We start from the raw sequence: 21,434 nt of genomic DNA on the forward strand, positions 1-21,434 counted from the left end.
ACATTTCATGAATAATGCACATGTAAAAACATGCTTCTCTTCCTAAATAAAAATGCATCAGCATTGGTAGTATTTGCTCTATTTGTTGTGAATTCCAGTGCAGTGACCAGCAGTGAGGTATGAAGACGCTGCTGTTTCATTAACTTACACACATACACACACACACACACACACACACACACACACACACACACACACACTGCCAGTAAAACTCCACCTCGCTCTGCCTGCATGAACCTGCCTTCCCAGCATTCCCTGATCAAAATCAACACTCCAGTGGATTACGACTTTGTGGAAGAATGATAACGCAAATATTACATTTAGATCCAAAAGCACCGCACAATAAAGGCATCATTTTGAAGACCTGTAAAAACAACACAGCACTCCACTGAATAAAAAGAGGAGTTGTTCGAGTGCTTGTCTTGTTGATGAATTTATATAACACACTTATCAAAGCTGACATCTGGCTTATTAGCACTGGTTAACGGCACTGCGCAGTGCACGACTTACGTGGGAAATTCAAGTGCAAAAAGCTAAGATCAGCCTTACATTGCCATGATTATGTCAATCAACAGAACAAGTGCTCTGTGTTTTTGCCAGATACAAACAGTAATTTAAAGAGCACAGACACGTGCCAAAACTGAAATATTAGCTTTGTCTGATATAACTCAATTCATTTTATTGTCTATATTTTAGACGAATTCAATTTATGTGAAAATAACAGTTTACCAAAAAAACAACAACTGGAATAACTTTCAATACATCTATTTCTATAAGAATTAATCTATAAGAATTAAATTTCATTCATTTATTCATTCATTCCTTTTCCTTCAGCTTAGTCCCTTTATTCATCAGGGGTCGCCACAGCAGAATAAACCTCCAACATATCCAGCATATGTTTTACACAGGGCATGCCCTGCCAGCCGCAACCCAATGCTGGGAAACACCCTTACACACTCATTCACACTCATTCACTACGGCCAATTAAGTTTATAAAATTCACCTGTACCGTATGTCTTTGGATGTGGGGGAAACCAAAGCACCCGGAGGAAACTCACGTGAAGACAGTCACCCTAGACTCCAATTTATCTGACTATAATGGTTTAGAAATGACTGGAATAACAATCAATTTATTTCATTTTTAAAAGTTTAGAAGACTTTAATTTATGTGACAATAAAATTTCCAACAAATAAATAACAACCAATTCATTTATTTTTAATGTTTTAAAAGATTTCAATTTCTGTGAAAATAACAGTTTACAACTAATTATTTAAATAAAAGAGCTAAATAACTCAAAAAACATTATATATATATATATATATATATATATATATATATATATATATATATATATATATATATATATAAATAATTATAATGTTATATTAAGTTTTATTATTTAAAATATGAGCATTTAATACTAATAATACTACATCAGTAGACAATGTAATTTTAATAATAATAATAATAATAATAATAATAATAATATATTATTATTATTATTATTATTGTTGTTGTTGTTGTTGCGATTATTATTATTATTGTTGTTGTTGTTGTTGTTATTGTTGCTATTACTATTATAACAATTAATAATAATAATAATAATAATAATAATTTTGTTGTTGTTGATTTAGTTAAATTAATACCACACTTCAGCGCAACTACTTCTGTTCAACAACTACTTATTAAACTGTATTGTCTTTTTTTCATTGTTGTTTTCCCTATTATTAATGATAATAATAGCTCAAAAAACAAAATTTATCAAAATAAAAATAAAAGAAATAATATAATTTCATTTTAGTTTTATACTTTAAACTATAAACATTATGATACTAATAATACACAATAGTTGTATCACTGACTTTTTAATAATAATATTAATATTATTATATTGTATTATTATTATTATTATTATTATTATAACAATGTGGTATAAATAGTATTACAGAATTTATTGTTGTTATTATTAAATTAATATTGACATCTGTAATATATTTTTATGCAAAACGTTACATAATAACAAAATTAATTATATTAATAATAGTTGTTATTATTTTATTACTTTGTTTTTATTTATTTATTTATTATTATTATTATTATTATTATTATTAGTAGTAGTAGTAGTAGTAGTAGTAGTAGTAGTAGTAGTAGTAGTATACTAGAGAAATACTAATAGATATTAATACTTGAATCATTAATTATACTTTTATATTCATTCATTCATTTTCTTTTCAGCTTAGTCCCCCTACAAATCTGGGGTCATCACAGCGGAATGAACCACCAACACATCTAGCACATTACGCAGCGGATGCCCTTCCAGCTACAACCGATCAATAGGAAACACCCATTCACTCTCATACAATACAATTTTAGTTTACTCATTTTACCTGTAGCGCATGGACTTGTGGGGGAAAACGGAGCACCCAGAGGTAACCCATGGGAACACGCAGAAAAAATGCAAACTCCACACAGAAATGCCAACCAAATCCCAGCCAAGGCTCAAACCAGCAACCTTCTTGCTAGGAGGCGACTACCTACTGCTCCACTGCGTCGCCAATATTTTAGCAATTAATATTAATAATAGTTATAATAATAATGATCAGTGAAATGTGAAAATAGAAAAACATGGAAATGTCAATGCATTTACAATGACCTAAACCAGGGGTCTCAAACTCGCGGCCCGCGGGCCATTTGCGGCCCTCAGTGCAATATTTTGTGGCCCGCGCCGACCGCTGTACACTGGCAGAATCAGCGGAGCGGGGAGAGAGAGCGCTCTCGCTCCGCTGATTCTATCCGTACACAGCGGTCACTGGCATTCCCCGCCCGCCGTGTAAACAAAGGGGCGGGGATGCCAGTGGCGTCACCACGTACCCCGCCCCTTTGTTAGACGCTGTGACGGGAACTCGCGCCGGCCAGAACCAAGGTAAGCTGTTCCCGCCCCTGCCTGCCACTTAGGTACCTAGCTACAGCCAGCATCTGACAGGGCTCGAAATTGCGACCATTTTGGTCGCATATGCGCCCGAAAATTAATCTATGCGACCTCATAATATATTTGGGCGCATTAGTGCGACTGCTGATAATGGTTGTAGTGCGACCTGTTTTGATTTTTTGTAAAAACGTGCTAATCGCTCTTCCCTGCCGCTATATTGGTTCATATTAGCTGTCAATCACTCAAGCTATTCCGCTGTCAGATGACAGGGAAGGAGCTTTTATGACCACGGGAAATGCAAACGGCTGAAGAGTAAAAACTTAAAGCACACAGGTTTGCAAACCCCACCTAAAATTGAGGTGCAGATGAGAGCGATCATGACACGTCACGTGGTGAATAATGATCCGCCAGCTGAGATCAATCGAGTACGCGCTTCTTGGAGAAGGCGCCCGAATCTCCATGCGTCGCATTCACTGCGTGTTCAGCGCAAATGTCCGCTAAAAGTCTAATTTAATACTGTACATATCATCGCCAAAGCAGCTCGCCTTTACTAAGTTTACACTGAAACTGCGGCTCGTAACAAAGAGCGGTATTGCGCCGGTGGTATACGCAAGAATCTTGCGCTGCCTGCTCATAAATTGGGTCAGCTGACTCGCCAGCTTTTCCACAAACATGAAAAGACAAAAGACTGAACCTTTAAATTGACACAAACTGAAACCAAAACTTTTAAAGAGTGATAGAAGTGAGACTTTACTTTCTTTCTTTTGTCTATTCTTTTTTGAGGTGTATATTATTATTATTTTTATATACTGATGACTGCTTTGAAGCTTTCAGCATTGAATTGAATGATTTATTATAATCTTTTGTTTGTTTTGTAGCAGAAATATTATTTATTAAATTGACATGCATATAAAAACAGCAGTACAAAATAAATATTTCTTACTGCAATGCTTCATTTTTGTTTGATGCAAACTATACAATTATTTTTCATAAAGTAACAGACTTTTTATAGCAGATAACCTACATTCATGCATATTCAAGGCAGTATCATAATGAGAAATGTAATTCATTGTTATTATTATTGTCATTTTCATCATCATTATTTTCTAAGGCCTAATTATTAGACATTCATTTTGGAATTATTGCACACAAATATCAATGTCTTCGCAGCATTAGTTAGATAGTTGTTTCTGTTTTTTTGTCAGTCCTATTGATGTTGTTTTAAAATACAATAAATCCTTTAAAAAGCAATTTGCAGCAGTGCTCATTCAGTTTTGGTGGATGCTCCTAAATTTATTTTGGTGCTCCTAAATATTTGAAGTTGGGAGCACCGGTGCTACCAAGTAAAAAAGTTAATTTCTAGCCCTTTCTTATATATATTATAGGTAGATACAGACTGGTACAGACTGATGTGACTGGAGTGGGTATTTTATTTATACATATATACGCCTTTTTTTTAGGTGAGGGAATGGAAGTTTTGAGTGAGTTCCCCCACTTTTTTCCCTAGGACTTGGCCTTTTTGGGAGCACATATTTGTGTGAGAAGTTATTCTCCACCTTGAACTTCAGTAAGTCAAAGTACAGGTCTAGACCTAATGATGATCATCTTCAAGCCATACTGAGGGTCTCAACTGCTTCCGCTCTAAAGCCAAATGTGGTTCAGATTTGTGAGAAGAAGCGCTGTCAAGTCTCTGGCAGTAAGGAGTAGGCAAAAGATGCCATGTTCAGAAGAACTGTTCATAATCTTCACTCAATGTTCTATTAATGTTCAGGACACTTCATGTTCAGAAGAAATAATTAAAACTGTTAATAATGACATTTGAGGACTTTGTTTTGTGAAATCCCTTATGCGGCCCAGCCTCACCCAGACTTTGCCTCCTGCGGCCCCCAGGTAAATTGAGTTTGAGACCCCTGACCTAAACAGACAGATCAACATCATTTCGACTCCTCCAGCTCTCCGTGAGTCTGTGGGCACGACTGAAGCCGTCAAGTCAGATCTGCTCTGATCCCAGATCTGCAGTTCCTGACAGAAACGCTGATGAGTGCAAATAAAGTGCTAAAGACTCTCTCTTCAGCTCAGAGGAGATCAGATCACAGCTTTAGACACCTGATCTGTGCTGTCCATGGATGTCTCAGGAGCAGAGAAGCGTTTAACAGTGATTGTGTGTCTGTGTGTGTGTGTTGTACAGTAAGCTTACACAACTAATGTGAGTGATACATCCAGGTCAAGTCCTTCCTTTTACACACAAACAAAAAAGCACAAACATAAAGGACAGATAAGATAGTTTGCTTTCAGGACAAACAGGATTCCAGCTCACACACACACACCTTTTCATAGCAGTAATTGGAAGCAGACGCTTGAAAAGCTGATGATCCTTGACACACCGATGCCACAAACACACGAGTTAACAAGTGATCTAGGAGCAAAACCTCACAGCTCAATAGGGCTTTTTACACCGGAAATAGTTAAAGATGCAGTATGTAGGATTGAGGTCCAAATTTAAAATACTGAATATGTTTTTGTTTTTCGAAAAATGCTAATTGAGCGCAATATATTGACACTGAGAAGAAACTGCTGAATAAAGCTGTTATTTTTGTAGGATTGCAGTCATAATACATAATATTGCATAACTGTTTTTACTTTACCCCTTGTCCTTCGAACGTGCGCAATATACTGACACCGAGGAGAAGAAACTGCTGAATAGAGTTGTTATTTTTTGTAGGATTGCAATCCTAATACATAATATTGCATAGTTTTTTTTTACTCTGCCCCTTGTCCTTTAAACATGCGCAATATACTGACACTGAGGAGAAGAAACTGCTGAATAAAGATGTTATTTTAGTAGGATTTCATTCCAAATACAATATATTTGATGTTTTTTTTCACTTGGCCCCTCCTCCTTCGAATGTGTGCAATATACTGACACTGAGGAGAAGAAACTGCTGAATAAAGCTGTTATTTTTGTAGGATTGCAGTCATAATACATAATATTGCATAACTGTTTTTACTTTACCCCTTGTCCTTCGAACGTGCGCAATATACTGACACCGAGGAGAAGAAACTGCTGAATAAAGTTGTTATTTTTTGTAGGATTGCAATCCTAATACATAATATTGCATAGTTTTTTTTTACTCTGCCTCTTGTCCTTTAAACATGCGCAATATACTGACACTGAGGAGAAGAAACTGCTCAATAAAGCTGTTATTTTAGTAGGATTTCATTCCAAATACAATATATTTGATGTTTTTTTCACTTGGCCCCTCCTCCTTCGAACGTGCGCAATATACTGACACAGAGGAGAAGAAACTGCTGAATAAAGTTGTTATTTTTGTAGGATTGCAATCCTAATACATAATATTGCATAGTTTTTTTTTACTCTGCCCCTTGTCCTTTAAACATGCGCAATATACTGACACTGAGGAGAAGAAACTGCTGAATAAAGCTGTTATTTTAGTAGGATTTCATTCCAAATACAATATATTTGATGTTTTTTTTTTTACTTGGCCCCTCCTCCTTCGAATGTGTGCAATATACTGACACTGAGGAGAAGAAACTGCTGAATAAAGCTGTTATTTTTGTAGGAATGCAGTCCAAGTGCAAATTCATTCATTCATTTTCCTTCAGCTTAGTCTCTGATTTATCAGTGGAAAAAACCACCAACTTTTCCAGCATATGTTTTACACAACAGATGCTCTTCCAGCCGCAACCCGGTACCGGGAAACACCCACACACACTCTCATACACTACGGCCAATTTAGTTTATTCAATTCACCTATCCCGTATGTCTTTGGACTGTGAGGGGAAACTGGAGCACCTGGAGAAAACCCACGCAAACACAGGGAGAAAAAGCTAATTCGATACAAAAATGCCAACTGGCCCAGCTGGAACTCAAACCAGTGACCTTCCTGCTGCGAGGCGACAGTGCTAACCACTGAGCCACCATGCCACCTCCAAATACAAATTATTGGATAGTTGTTATTTTTTCACTCGACCCCTTCTCCTTTAACAGTGCACAATATACTGACACTGAGAAGACGAAAAAAAAAAAATAAAGTTACTATTTTCATAGGATTGCAGTCCAAATACAATATATTGAATATATTTAAATGGAGCCGGGAACCTTGTTGTCAATGGAGGATGAGGGAGCTCTCAGATTTCATTTTTAGGTATCTTAATGTGTGTTCCCGAAGATGAACAAATGTCTGAGTAAGCAGTTAGTGAGTAATTAATAACAGAATTTTCATTTTTGGGTGAACTAACACTTGTTTTTCAAAGCCTCGGACATGTAACATTTAGCATTGGAGCGTTTTAAAGCTGTGAAGATCAGTCGATTCATCAGCAAAACGCTTTACTGTATTTCAGCTGATAAACAAACCAGTTGATCTTCACCGCTTTAAAACGCAGTGAGTTTGGTGAACGGATGACCTTGGCCATGGCCAATCACAGTGATTACATCGCTCACATGTTAGCGGGAAATTTGTATTTTTTAAATTTCTGTACCGATTGGTGCCAAATTCCACTATCGTCAAACCCAAATACTCAAAGTTTGATAAATCTGTCACTGAGGATGAGAATGAACAACAAAGTATAGATAGTTGTGTAAATATTGTCATACAAACAGTTTCTGAATTAGTCTCTCTTCCATGATACCTCATTACTCTTAGTTTCTCTCTAACTATGAGAAACTAACAGAAGATGCCGAAAGCACATTCAGTGCATTGTCCCGACCTCTGGCTGCATTCCAGAATGATGCAACCATTTTTGCCTAGAGCAGGTTATGGCAGAAACACATTCCACAAAAAACCTGGCACATACAGTAAGATGTGGTTTAACATACCTAAGCTGTTTACATTAAAACAAATCTCTTATGAGAACCACTGTGTAACTGGTCTGGTTGCTATATGTGGCAATCCATTGCACAAATATTTATGCTATCCTAAAGCATTATCCTAAAGCATATTATGTATGAATCACTTTCTTTATTGATTTTGCAAGCGAGTTGGCATGTTCACACAACTTAAGCGTGTGTCAAGTGTTCTTGTAATCTTATAGAGGCTTTGTTTGGGTAAAATAGTAACTTTTGTCACATTATTTACAGTATAAATAGTGCATGCGCAACCCAAGCTCATTATTGATATGTACCCCTGCATACATTTCTGGAGATCGCGAAATACGTTCCAGGAGGTATGTTTTTTTTAATGTTTTTGTCTTTGAGAATCTAACAAAGGCTGCTGTGTATGTTTTTTTAGATCTTAAATTTCTCTCGCGAGTGCCATCCGTGCCTGCTGTTCTTGCATAAATCCAAAAGAGGCCGGTGTCGACTGACTGACTGACAGACCGACCAACCGAAACCACCACTCACCCCCTTACCTAAACCCAACCGACAGTGTTTTCAAACGCACAGATTGACCTGATCACCATTTTCCATAAACCCAACCAATAGTGTTTTCAAAAGCAATACAGAAAAAAAGCCCTCCTGCCTACCTCATTTTTACCACAATTTCAGATTGCACCACATTCTCACACTGTTATTTACTTGCTTGTTTTATTTTTTGCCTTTTGTTTTTGTTTTGCCTGCTTTCTGGAACCATTCTTCAACAGACTTGAACCCTGTCGTCGCGGTCAACTCCTCTCTGCATCTCAAGTCCGCCGACGTACATGGCGTGCTACTGGGCAAACTGGTAACAGCGTAAAAGCCATCCACATGAAGGTAAGCAGTCAGTTAGTAGTGTGAAAAGAAACAGAAGACGTCAGTGGCATTATACCGTCTCGTAGCATTTGTTTTAAAGATTAAATACAGCCATATGTAGCTCTGGCTACATAATTCGCGCTCTCCAGAAATGTATATAGGAATACGTTTTCACAATGAGCCTGTGTTGTGCATTCTGCATGTAATGGCAGCATATTTGTAACCCTTGTAGACATAATTTTCTTTTTATGGTCTATTTTTGTTATTAATGGAGTATAAATGTAAACAATATTTGAAATTTGTATTTAAACTTTAGGATTTTGCCTACATTTCCTTAAGTCTGTAAATCAAACTTACACCAGGTACAAAAAAAGAGCTACATTTAGGTCCTTCAGGACAAAAATATCCCATTTAAAACTGCAGTATTCCATCTCACTGTTATTGAAGCAAAATATCATGCATTATTTCTAATGTTCTTTGCAAATTTTCTCAGGTTTGGTCTGTTATTTTCGGCACTAATTAGGATTATGTAAATATAATTATGTGGGAGTGTTGATGTGGTATTTTTTTTAATGTGACACCTAAAATGCATTAAAATGAATTTTGTATCTCATCCCTGATTTATCTAAAACAGCAATAATCAAAAAATAATCCTGCTTAGCTTTTAATATGTGGAAAATTTGATGGGACCTAGGTCTAACTTTTTCAACCTGCCCCACAGGTTTAAACTACAGGATTTAAGTTATATTTTATAAATCTGCAAAAATGTCAATGATTTTATGCTTTTCTGTCAATATGGAGTGCTGTGTGTACATTAATTTGGAAAAAAATTAACATAAATTATTTTAGCACATGGCTGCAATATAACAAAGAGCAAAAAAAAATAAAAAATGGGGGGTCTGAATACTTTCCATACCCACTGCTTATAATGTACATTTTACAGGATAAATGGCATTTATAATTAGTAAAGCCTACAGTATGTGTGATTGGTGCAGATGCGATGTGAGTTCACGTGTCAATAGGCCGTCATAACATTTTAATGCACTTGCTTGAATGCCTGGAGCACAGTATGCAAGACAGTCCCCATAGTAAACAACACAACTGCCAGATTCATTGAATATCTCTGAAGCACTACAGGAATACAAATGAGAGCCAAAACACACAAACTCAAGAACAAAAGCCTATTTGTGGTAGAGGATTTTCACACATTACATAAATATGATGTCACTAAAATATGTGTGTGAAGAGGTTTTCTAAATGTTTCTAGACTTAATTTCACATACATACATAGAGTAGATATTTAAATATATTTAAATATTATATGTTTATATATATATAAATATATATATATATATATATATATATACACATACACATACATATATATATATATATATATATATAAATCAATATATATAAATATATATATATATATATATATATATATATATATATATATATATATATATTGTTTTATTTTTTATTTTTTTTAGACTTTTCGTTTTTTAAGTTAGCTGACCATTTTATCTTTTCATTCTCACATTAATATGCCTATTTTTTTTTAAATACACCCTCCCAGCTGCCCCACCCCACAACTATCAGACCACAGAGTTACTGCGCAAATATCCAGAGCCACTGACCATGAAAAAACACACACCCAACGACAACTAAACAGGATACAGTATAAAAGACATACAGCTTAACACACAGCCCTCTCACATAAATAACAGCCACAATTCAGAAAGATAGAAAGACAAATGTGGCACATCAGCGCCTAAAGAACTGCATACTTAAACATTATTCAGAAAGGCTGCTTCTACTCTTCTAGGATTTATAGTCTCTGTCTGCTCTCTGCCAGTTTCCTCATGGTTAGCACAAAAGAGATTTTTTAGGCCCTCAGATGGTTGCATAGCAAAAGGCGGAAGAGCATTGAGCCATTACGGTCCACCAGATTTATAGTTTACCACCCGATATCATACTTTCCCCCTAGGAAAATTCCTTAGATGTTGTGTAATTTGTTTGTAACACAATATATGGTGCACAACACCTGGAGCAACTTTAGGAAACACTGACTGACTGAGTCTTTAATATAGAGATTTTTTAATAAAGTTGTGTTGTTTCTCGTGTATATTTCTGTTAGGATGAAAGCTTGTGTGGTTAATAGTCAGTCACACACCACTGGGACCTCATTCCATGTTCACCACGAGCTGCTTCTGTATATAAACACACAAATACTGCTAATCACTGACAGCCATTACTTAGAGCGATTATTATACTTCACTAGCTCTATATCTCATGTGAAGATCTCACTGTAAAGCTCTACAGATGAGACATTTTACGGTAAGAATTCATTTGCTGATATTATTCTGCTAAATTAGTTTACATGATATAACAATAGCTAGAGGCAACACGGTGGCGCAGTAGGTAGTGCTGGCGCCTCACAGCAAGAAGGTTGCTGGGTTGCTGGTTCGAGCCTCGGCTGGGTCAGTTGGCGTTTCTGTGTTGCAAATGTGCATTCATGTTGGAAGTGTTTCTGTTTGAGTAGGCTATACGTGTAAAACAATGCTTGCACAACGTTTTTCTTTCATTGGCATTATACTCAACGGCAAAACCGAAATGTGCGATGAATGATTCCAGAAAGCAGGTAAAACAAAAACAGAAGGCAAAAAAAATTAAATAAACAAGTAAAAACCCAGGTGAGAACGTGGTAAGATCTGAAAACGTGGTAAATTGGGTTTAGGGAAGAGGGTAGGCTTGGTATTGGTCAGACAGTTAGTCAAAAAATATACATACATTTCACGTAAAAAAAGAAATAAAAAACTATTTCACGTATTTCACGCTCTTCAGAAATGTATACAAGGCTACGTATCCATAAAGAGCCTGGGTTGCAAATAGACACAATGGGATGGCATTATTGGACAAATCAATGGACTGACCACATTGTAAAACATCTGAAATGTTGTTTTGGTCAGTCTAAAATCCCTCAGCCAAAGTATATCATCAAACAGTTCCTTTGTGTAATTAGCACTTCTTGTGTGTGTTGCCTCTTCTTGTTGAATCACTGAATGCTTTCTTAGCTGAAAGTTGACTTGGACCAAAGCATCTGCTAAATGACTAAAACTCTCTGTTCTCTGCGTTGCCTAGTCCTAGCAACAACTACTACAGCCATTTTAAGCACACTATTTAACACACTGTTTAAGCCATTAAATAATGATGCAAACATAAATTCCTTTTAATTATTCATTTAAATACTCCCCTCCCATAAAATCTATTTCTAATCGGGAAGTTCCCACAAATGCAGGAGCATCTGTGTTCAAACCTTTTATCACTATTTTTCACTCTGCATGTGTTTAGCTATACTGACAGTACTGTTTTAATGCCAAGGATGCAGTAAATGGTGCAGAAAATCTGGTCCTTAAATTTAAATCTGGACTTTTATTATCTGTTTTATATATTATATATTATCTTTTATAAGCATAATGTACATAAAAACATATTTAAGTATGTTCAGCATTTATACTAACACGTCCTGCAACAACTGTCAATTTTCAGTATATTCCAGGTAAGGTTTTTCTGACTGCATTGAAAAGCCTTTAACTTAGCTCCATAAATTTTTATGGGTACAACCACAGTTACTGAAGTTACCAAGACGTTAGCAGACATAATAGATTACTAGAGTCCAAAGGTAAACCTCTGATGTGAAACAATGCTAAGAACAATTCTCTAGGCAAGCTGGACTTGTGCAGTATATATAGTATGCCTTTCAGTCTTAAATTTCACAGACAGTCCACATTCAGATGCCATAAAAATCACAAGCTTCCATTATACATTATAGGTTGGATACACTACAAAAGGCCCTGGTAGTTGAAACATTTTGAAATAATGAAAACTAAAATCAAGTTTATCTTTTTGGTGCAATTTGTGTAAAAACTTGTATAAACTTTAAGAAAAAAGTGATTGATTACATATTAAAACATTGAATGATCAGTTTAGACACATGGTTATGTGAATCATTAACAGATGGTAATGATGGTAGATGGTAGTGATAATGTAATTGTAAATGTAATTAAGGGTGCTTTTACACTAAGACTTTTGTTTTGGAGCCTGTCTCGTTTGATCAGATAGCGCGGTTCGTTTGGCATATGTGAAACCAGCTCGGATCTGCGCCAAATTAATCGGTCCGAGACTGCCTGAATGAGGTGTTCTCGGCTCGATTGAAACAAACTCTGGAGCAGATCGATTGTAGTGTTGTTTTTGTTTTAAGCGAACGCTACGGGGCGGTGTGACACCGTTCCGTTTCGCGCTTGCTGGCTGACCGCTTACCTCCGTGTGGAGGGCTTTTTTTTTTTATCGTGTGCGTCGGCGGACTTCAGATGCAGAGAGGAGGAGTTGACAAAGGCGTATGGGTTCAAGTCCGGGGAAGAGCGGTTCCAGAAATCAGGTAAGACAAAAACAGAATCCAAAAAAATAAAGCGAACGAGTTTGTAACAGGGTGAGACCGTGGTGAAATCCGAAAAAGTGGTAAAAAAAACAAAAAAACAGACGAGGGCTTTTCTTTTTCTTGACGGCTTTTCTAAATTGTTGCTCGGGTTTAGGGGAGGGAGCGGGCGGGCGGGTCAATCGGTAAAACTGGTTGGGTTCAGGGAAGGAGGAGGGTGGGTCAGCCGATTGGCCGGTCGCGCAGTCAATCATTCGGTCAGTCAGACAGTGGCCTCTGGTGGGTTGACGCGAGAACAGCGCGGGCGCGAACGGCACTTACGAGAGACGTTCAAGATACGAAAAAGCGCACACAGCGGCCTCTCGCGGATTCGCAAAAAAAACTGCACAAATAGGTACCTCCAGGGACGTATTTCGCGGTCTCCAGAAACGTGCGCTGGACTACGTTTTCAGAATGAGTCTGGGTTGCTTATGAAAGTGATTTTTCTAAACCAAGGCCCATTTAAATGTGGCACATCAAAAATTCTTTGGTAAAATGTAAACCCTATTTACACCTCCATTTAATGTTAGTCTTAATACCAGTTTTACACTAACAAAAAAAAAAAAAAAAGTTTCAACATGGGCCCATTCTGAAAACGTAGCCCTATATACATTTCTGGAGATTGTGAATTATGTAGCCAGAGGTACGTATGTAAAACGAACGCTACAGGGTGATATGACATTGTTTCCCTTACCAGCTGACCCAGTAAAATTCCAGTTTGTCCAGTGGCTTGCTGCGTACGTCGGCGAACATGTGACATGGAGCGGCTTTGACCGCAACGACAGGGTGAGAGTCCGGCGAAGAAAAGTTCCAGAAAACATGTAATACAAAGCCAAAGCCAAAAAATAAAATAAATACTTAAATAACAGGGTGAGAATGTGGTAAAATCTGAAAACGTGGTAAAAGTTGCTGTGAGGGCTTTTCTTTTTCTGGATTGCTTTTGAAAACACTGCCAATTGGTTTTAGGCATGGTGGATGGATGGTCATTCGATCAGTCGATCAGTCAGTCTGTGGACAGAGGCCTCTGGTGGATTTAAGAGAGAACAGCAAGCACGAAAGGCATTCGCGAGAGAAATCTGAGATCTCAAAAAGCATACACAGCATACTCTGGTGGATTCGCAAAAAAACATAGCTCCTGGGACATAATTGACACTCTCCAGAAAAGTATATAGGGGTACGTATTCAGAATGAGACTGTGTTGAAATTAATAATTGGATTAACTAGATTTTTTCAGGGTAAATGATTGCAAACATTTTAAATAGGCTGGATTTAAACAAACACATTAAATGGAATATAAATTTTAACATTATAATTTAATTCAGCCCAAATGAACTGTTTGTACCTACTAACCTTAAATTTTTTTTAGTACATCTAATGATACATTTGTTTGTGTAAATAAGGGCTTAGGGTATACAGAACAAAGTTTGAAGGATCGCTTTGGACAAGGACGGGTTAACTAGTCATCGTAAGACATTTTAATTGACCTTTTGTCCTGATTTTCGCTGTGCTGCTGGAATTAGGTCTCTCCACCGACAGCATGACGTAAAGGTCGGTCAGCCGGTCAGCTGGAGTTGTCCGTACCTAAGACAGATCATGGCATGCAGGGCTAGTCTCTCTTTTCACCACAGTCACTAAAAGAGGGTCTCATTCATGATCTGTGTATCATCTCCAGCTGCGTCAGTCAAAATGAGCCAGCAGTACAGTGAGTCACTGGCCAGCGTTTGTTACGTCTGCATCATCTATGCATCACTGGCTCGTTTGTTTATCTCCAGAAGAAGCCTTGAGAATAGACAGCTTGAATGTGATGCATTCAGATCTTCACGCTGGGCATGTAATGAGTGCATCACATGGGCTTTTGCTGCTGCGAAAGGCAATGAAAGAAATGACCAAGTAAAATTTATTTTTAAAATTATTTTATGTTTTAAAGTCAAAAGTGTGAAATATTATTATTATTAATGATAATAATAATAATAATAATAATAATAATAATAATAATAATAATAATAATAATAATAATAATAGTAATTGTTATAAAAATCTAAATAAAATTAAATACAGAAATTGGGTCTTGAAAATAAATAAATAAATAAATAAATAAATAAATAAAGCGGTGGATATTATTATTATTATTATTATTAATAATAATAATAATAATTTTATTATTACTATAAATATCAGTATTATTATTATTATTAATGATATTTATATAATAATAATAATAATATCCCTTTATTTTTAATTAAATAATATATTGCTGTTGTTATTATTGTTGTGATTTTTAATAATAATAATAATAATAATAAATGTAAAATATAGTTTTTATTACAATAATAATGATAATAATAATAATAATTATTATTATTATTATTATTATTAATTATATGTATATAATAATAATAATTTTACAATTAGTATTATTATTATTAATAATAATAATAATAATAATAATAATAATAATAATAATAATAATAATAATAATAATAACAATAGTCATAGAAAATAATCATAATAATATCCACTCCTTTATTTATATTTGTATAAATAAGAATATATTATTATTATTATTAATAATAATAATTATTATTATTATTATTATTTATTTATTTATGTAAATAAATAAAGGAGTGGATATTATTATTATTATTATTATTATTATTATTATTTCTATAAATATTGTTATTAATAATTTTATTATTATCATTATTATTATTATTATTATACTGGTTACAATATAGGCCTATCATTATCGAGTAGTTATTAATACATTTCTTTAAATATTTATCAATCTTTGTTAGTTAAACCCACTAAATAATATTAACAGATACAGCTTTTGACTTGAATAAAGTTATTAACATGAATTTAAAATACTTTGTTTAATTCTATTTAAAGCTCCCATAAAATGGGAAAAGTAAGGTTTTTAGATCTTAGTATCAGTATTGTATATGTTAGTATGTATGAATAGTATTTTTAGGATGTCTATAAGCTACACCAAAACAGTGACAAAATTAATGCTTAGAAGTTATCAAAACTGACTGGATCAACCAATTTAAAGCACACCCTCCAGAAACAAGAATTTCAACAGAATAACCAAGCACAAACATAAACTCTGAAAAAAATACTCTTTTGCAAAAAATGTTTTTGAGGTTTTTGCATCGGAACTCTTCATATTCTAAACAGTTTACATTGAAATGTTTTGTTCAACATGAAAATGTTTTTTTTTCCGTCTATTATTAATATTTAAATAATTTTAATATTCAAATAATTAACATTCAAAATTAATGCAACTGTATTAATAACAGTAAACAAATAGTAAAAGTAAACAATAGTATGACAATCAAAATATTAAGCCTCTCTGAGGCAATCGAGCTTTTGTTAGGAAGTCTAGAAGCAAGAAACAGACACACACTTTAGTTTACATAGAGCTGATCTCCATACATGGGTTGGAAAGAGTAAATGCATGTTGTCTGGCCTCTCTCTCTCTCTCTCTCTCTCTCTCTCTCTCTCTCTCTCTCTCTCTCTCTATTTCTCTCTAGCTTCAGGGGCAGGATTTCTTTATCTAGCCTGTTCTGGACATCTGAATAGCTTGCATTTCCTTGTTCCACCTAATAGCTTTCTCACATTGCAGTAATAAACCATTAACTTTGAACTGCCGCTACAGAACATGCCTGCTTTCCACATATCAGACATGTTGTCTACGCAAACATCCACAAAACAAATGCTTCAAGTAGCAACCACTAACAAACTACGTTCATGCAAATTTAGATTTGGATTAGAAACAGACAGATGTTATGAATTCTTCACCACATCAACTAAAATAGCATTAAAAAAAAACATAAAAAAGTAATACTTGCATTTATATGCATTAAGAAGCAGTCAAAAATGATAACTTCTTCACCGCATTATTTAAAATAGCATTAAAAAATAGTAATACTTGCATTCAAATGCATTAAGAAGAATAAGAAACAGTGAAAAGTTATGTACTCTTCACCACATTAACTAAAATATCATAAAAAACAATAATACTTGTATTCAAATGGATTAAGAAGAATAAGAAACAGTCAAAAGTTATGAACTCTTCACCAAATTATTTAAAATAGCATTAAAATAGTAATACTTGAATTCAAATGCATTAAGAAGCAGTCAAACAATATAAATTGCCAGTGGTGTAGTGGTTAGTGCGTCGACACATGCACTCCGGTGCTCACGGCGACCCGGGTTCGATTCCGCCTCGCGGTCCTATGCCGATCCTTCCCCTCTCTCTGCTCCCCATGCTTTCCTGTCTATTCTCTCTACTGTCCTTTCAAAAAAAAAAAAAAGGTGAAAAACCCCTAAAAAATAATTATAAAAAAAAAATATATATATATATAAATTCTTCACCGCATTATTTAAAATAGCATCAAAACATAGTAATACTTGCATTCAAATGCATTAAGAAGCAGTCAAACATTATAAATTCTTCACCGCATTATTTAAAATAGCATTAAAAATAGTAATACTTGCATTCAAATGCATTAAGAAGAATAAGAAAGTCAAAAGTTATGAATTCTTCACCACATTAACTAAAATATAGCATTATAAAACATAATAATAGTAATACTTTCATTCAAATGCATTAAGAAGCAGTCAAAAATTATAAATTCTACTTAAATTCTAACTATAGCATTAAAAACAGTAATAATTGTTATAGTTATTAGTTAGGAATTCATCACCAAAATAAATAAAATAGCATTAACAAAACATAAAAACAGCTTTACTTGCATTCAAGTGCATTAAGAAGATTAAGAAACAGTCAAAAGTTATGTATTCTTCACCACATAAACTAAAACAGCATTAAGAAGAAAAAAAAACAGAAAACACTTATGAATTCTTCACCACATTAACTAAAATGGCATCAAAACAGTAATACTTGCATTCAAATGCATTAAGAAGAAAAAGAAACAGTGAAAAGTTATGTATTTTTCAGCACATTAATTAAAATAACATTTGAAAAAAGTAATACATGCATTCAAATGCATTAAGAAGAAAAAGAAACAGTGAAAAGTTGTGTATTTTTCAGCACATTAATTAAAATAGCATTTGAAAAAAGTAATACATGCATTCAAATGAATTAAGAAGAATAAAAAAAACAGTCAAAACTTATGAATTCTTCACCACATTAAATAAAATAGCATTAAAAACATAATAATTATAATAATACTTGCATTCAAATGCATTAAAATGTCACAATAATGTTCATCAAGATGTTTGAAAAAATTGCACAACTAATACAATAATACAAAATAATTCTTGAGCACCAAATCAGCCTGCATACTTCTGAAAGACCATAGAGTATAGATTAAAGATTCAAATATATTCAAATCAAAGTACTAAAAGTGCTAAAATTTCAAAGTATAACATTTTTATGTATTTATTTTTATGTATATATTTATCGGGGGAAAAAATGAGACATTGTGCTCTAAAGTCTTTGCGTTGCATATTCCAAAAATAAAGATTTACATAAAACACTCAAAATATACACAAGAAATCACATAATTTAAATATGTTTTCACAGAAGATTAATCACTGAATAATTAATGGATAAATATGTCTAATAGAATCTTATGATTCCAAGGTGCTTATGTTAAATGCTTAGTCTGTCATTTACATTAATAACTTATTATATTTTAATTTAATTTAATTCAATTTCATGAGACTTTTCATGATTATTTTAATATGTATGTGGCTCTGATGAATCTCTGTGACTTTGATTTTATCATAATTAAGGAAAGGTTGCTTATTTATACTAGTAGTGTGCCTTAATATTATCATAATTATTATTATTTAATTATACAAAATGTACTTTTAGAAATGTTCAATTATCTATTAAAGATAAATGTGTATAATAATAATAATAATACATATTATTATTTATTTAATATAATTTGCATCATTTATTATTATTACTGTTATTATTATTATTATTATTATTTGCATTTTATATCGATTACATAATTTATTATAATTATTATTTTATTATTATATGATTGTATCACATGGGCTTTGTTAACAAGTCAACATCATTACATTTATAAATGAGCAGTGAATAACATTTTTATTACATGTATGAAATCTTTTAAAACAGTGTATAAAATTACAACTGCTCACTGATAGTCAGAAATATCAAATAATATTAACAGATACACCTTTTGCCTTATTATCATTAGTATTATTTATTATAAAGAGCAAAAAGAACATCATATGCTTTCAAGGAGTGGGCGGGTCTGCAAGCCACCATCCAAAACACCTTAGCAGCACACAAAACCTCTTCAACTACCTTAACAACAGCCTAATAAGTACTGTAATTCTTCAACATCTGATTAAAACACATTGACACGAAATGAAAACCAACACCAGTCCAGTTGTAAGTTTCGAATGTGGTACAGAAAATGCAAAAATACAGTAGGTATGATTATTATATGAGTGCACAAACATAATCTGGTTGTCAGGTAGTATGTGCTGAAATTTGTAAGTTGTCACCTGAAGCACGAAATCATTCACAACGTGACGAATCCGTCAACAAACGATAACAAATCGAAGTCTGTCACAGAAGAACGCGCTCGTCAGAGAACTCCCGCGAAATATGCAAATACGCGCTCACCTTTTTAAAGATACACTTCACGTTTATTCAAACCAGCCAAAACCGTTTAAAAACATTTACCACAACAAAAAAATATATATCAACACTGACTGAATACTACATACCAACCATACCGTGACTTTCACAGCTGTCACGCAACTGTCTTAAGCAACAGACGGACTCATATCCCCATTAAAGTTTTTGTTAATAAGAGAAAAAGAATAGAGAGTTAGATTTAAAGGTCAAGTGTGAACGTCCCCTTACCTGTGCAGAATCGTTTTCACCTGTGTCGACGGTGGCCATGTTGAAGATCCCAAAGCAACTGTACACATTGACAAATATGCCTCAGTCAGTGTGCGGCAACTTCCTGCTCTGGCCATTGGCTCTGTTCCTGAAAAAAATATGTATGCCATCATGCAATAACTGACTAGAAGTTTCCAGGTACATGGCGAATGCTTTCGAGAAAGTATTATGTTGGAATAACAAACGGCAGTGCTTTTAATCAAGGGGTTGATGTTTTTATCTTTCTTTGTGTTGTGGAGTTAGGATAGAGTCACCATTGAAGAATACCAAATTATTAATGTAATGTAGCATAAATAAATGTGATAAGAACACTTTACAGAAAAAAAAATACATAAACAATATATGTGGGCACAATTTTACATCTGTCCGGTAGTGAATTGAGGCCACAGACTGTTTTGAAGTCATGCGTCTTCAATTGTGTCTTCGTTAATGTTGCTTTTTTAATAATAGTGGTCAGGGCTATCATTTAATATTATCTCAAAATCACTTTGCAGAATTTTTGTTTTGTTGTAAGTTAACTTTAGCAAGAATATACAATGAAAGCTAATAAAATGAAACTTTAAGAACTGATGTATTGGGATTTGAGCTGAAGTTGTTTTTATACAGAACACAAGATGGCGCCCTTGTTAGACATTTCAAAGGGATAACATTTAGATTGACTCTTTTGCTGTAGTATTATTATTATTATTAGTGTGTGTGTGTGTGTGTGTGTGTGTGTGTGTGTGTGTGTGCGTGCGTGCGTGCGTGCGTGCGTGCGTGTGTGTGTGTGTGTGTGTAAATCATAGGCCTACATTGACAATCAAGGGGGTCAACTTTTTTGGTACACTGTAAAACTTTATCAAGTGAAATGAGTGTAGTTAACCCAAAATTGACAAAGTTAATTCTACTCATTTGAAAAGAGTTTTGAACTCAGTGTTGAAGGTGAGTCAATTAAATACCTCATTACTTCAACTTAAACAGAGTAGGTTCACAGTACTCATATAGAGTAGTTTTTTTTAACTCAAATGGTTTGCAGCAATCAGTTTCCTCAAACAGTTTGAATTGCCTTAACTTATTGGGTTTTGCATAACTCAGTTGGTTTGAGTTCTCTTCATTTATTGGGTTTTACTGTGCTCAAATTGCTTCCTTACTTAAATGGATTAAGTTCACAGAACTCATTAGAATTAGTTTTTGAACTTAAATGGCTTGTTGCAATGGGTTTCCTCAAATGGTTTAGGTTACCTTAACTTATTAGGCTTTACAGTGTAATGTTACAGTAGTTTGTGTAATATAAGCTACAGTCATTAACATATTTATTTCAATTACATCTAATTTATTAATAAAGTGTATTTAAGTGTTTGGTGTTTTGAGGGATATATAGTGTCTGACCTACAGTATCATTTGATTAGTTATTTCAGAGGTTACTGGTTATTAATTCTA

At 34.1% G+C, this 21,434-nt stretch overlaps 1 protein-coding gene and 1 long non-coding RNA gene across 26 annotated transcripts in view; both read right to left on the bottom strand.

The window, feature by feature from the left end:
• ank3b (ankyrin 3b) overlaps positions 1–20,036 on the bottom strand; it is a 339,224-nt gene extending 319,188 nt beyond the window's left edge. For all 24 annotated transcript variants that reach the window (XM_087274508.1, XM_087274497.1, XM_087274509.1 and 21 more), the window contains exon 1: positions 19,977–20,036. In XM_087274508.1, the coding sequence (XP_087130634.1) occupies positions 19,977–20,015 (39 nt within the window). In that variant the 5' untranslated portion in view covers positions 20,016–20,036. The remainder of the gene's footprint in view (positions 1–19,976) is intronic.
• Positions 2,111–6,418, bottom strand: LOC141376758 (uncharacterized). Of its 2 annotated transcripts, none has more exons than XR_015503861.1 (3): positions 6,218–6,418; positions 4,846–5,603; positions 2,111–2,654 (listed from the first exon to the last, which is right to left on the bottom strand). It is a non-coding gene; the product is annotated as an uncharacterized LOC141376758 (long non-coding RNA). The 2 variants fall into 2 exon arrangements; XR_015503862.1 differs by lacking the exon at positions 6,218–6,418 and adding an exon at positions 5,851–6,001 and having other exon boundaries at positions 4,846–5,490.
• Positions 20,037–21,434: the final 1,398 nt, after the last annotated feature.

The sequence above is a fragment of the Danio rerio genome, chromosome 12 (assembly GCF_052040795.2).
Source record: "Danio rerio strain M-AB ecotype USA chromosome 12, GRCz13ab, whole genome shotgun sequence".
Classification (NCBI taxonomy): domain Eukaryota; kingdom Metazoa; phylum Chordata; class Actinopteri; order Cypriniformes; family Danionidae; genus Danio; species Danio rerio.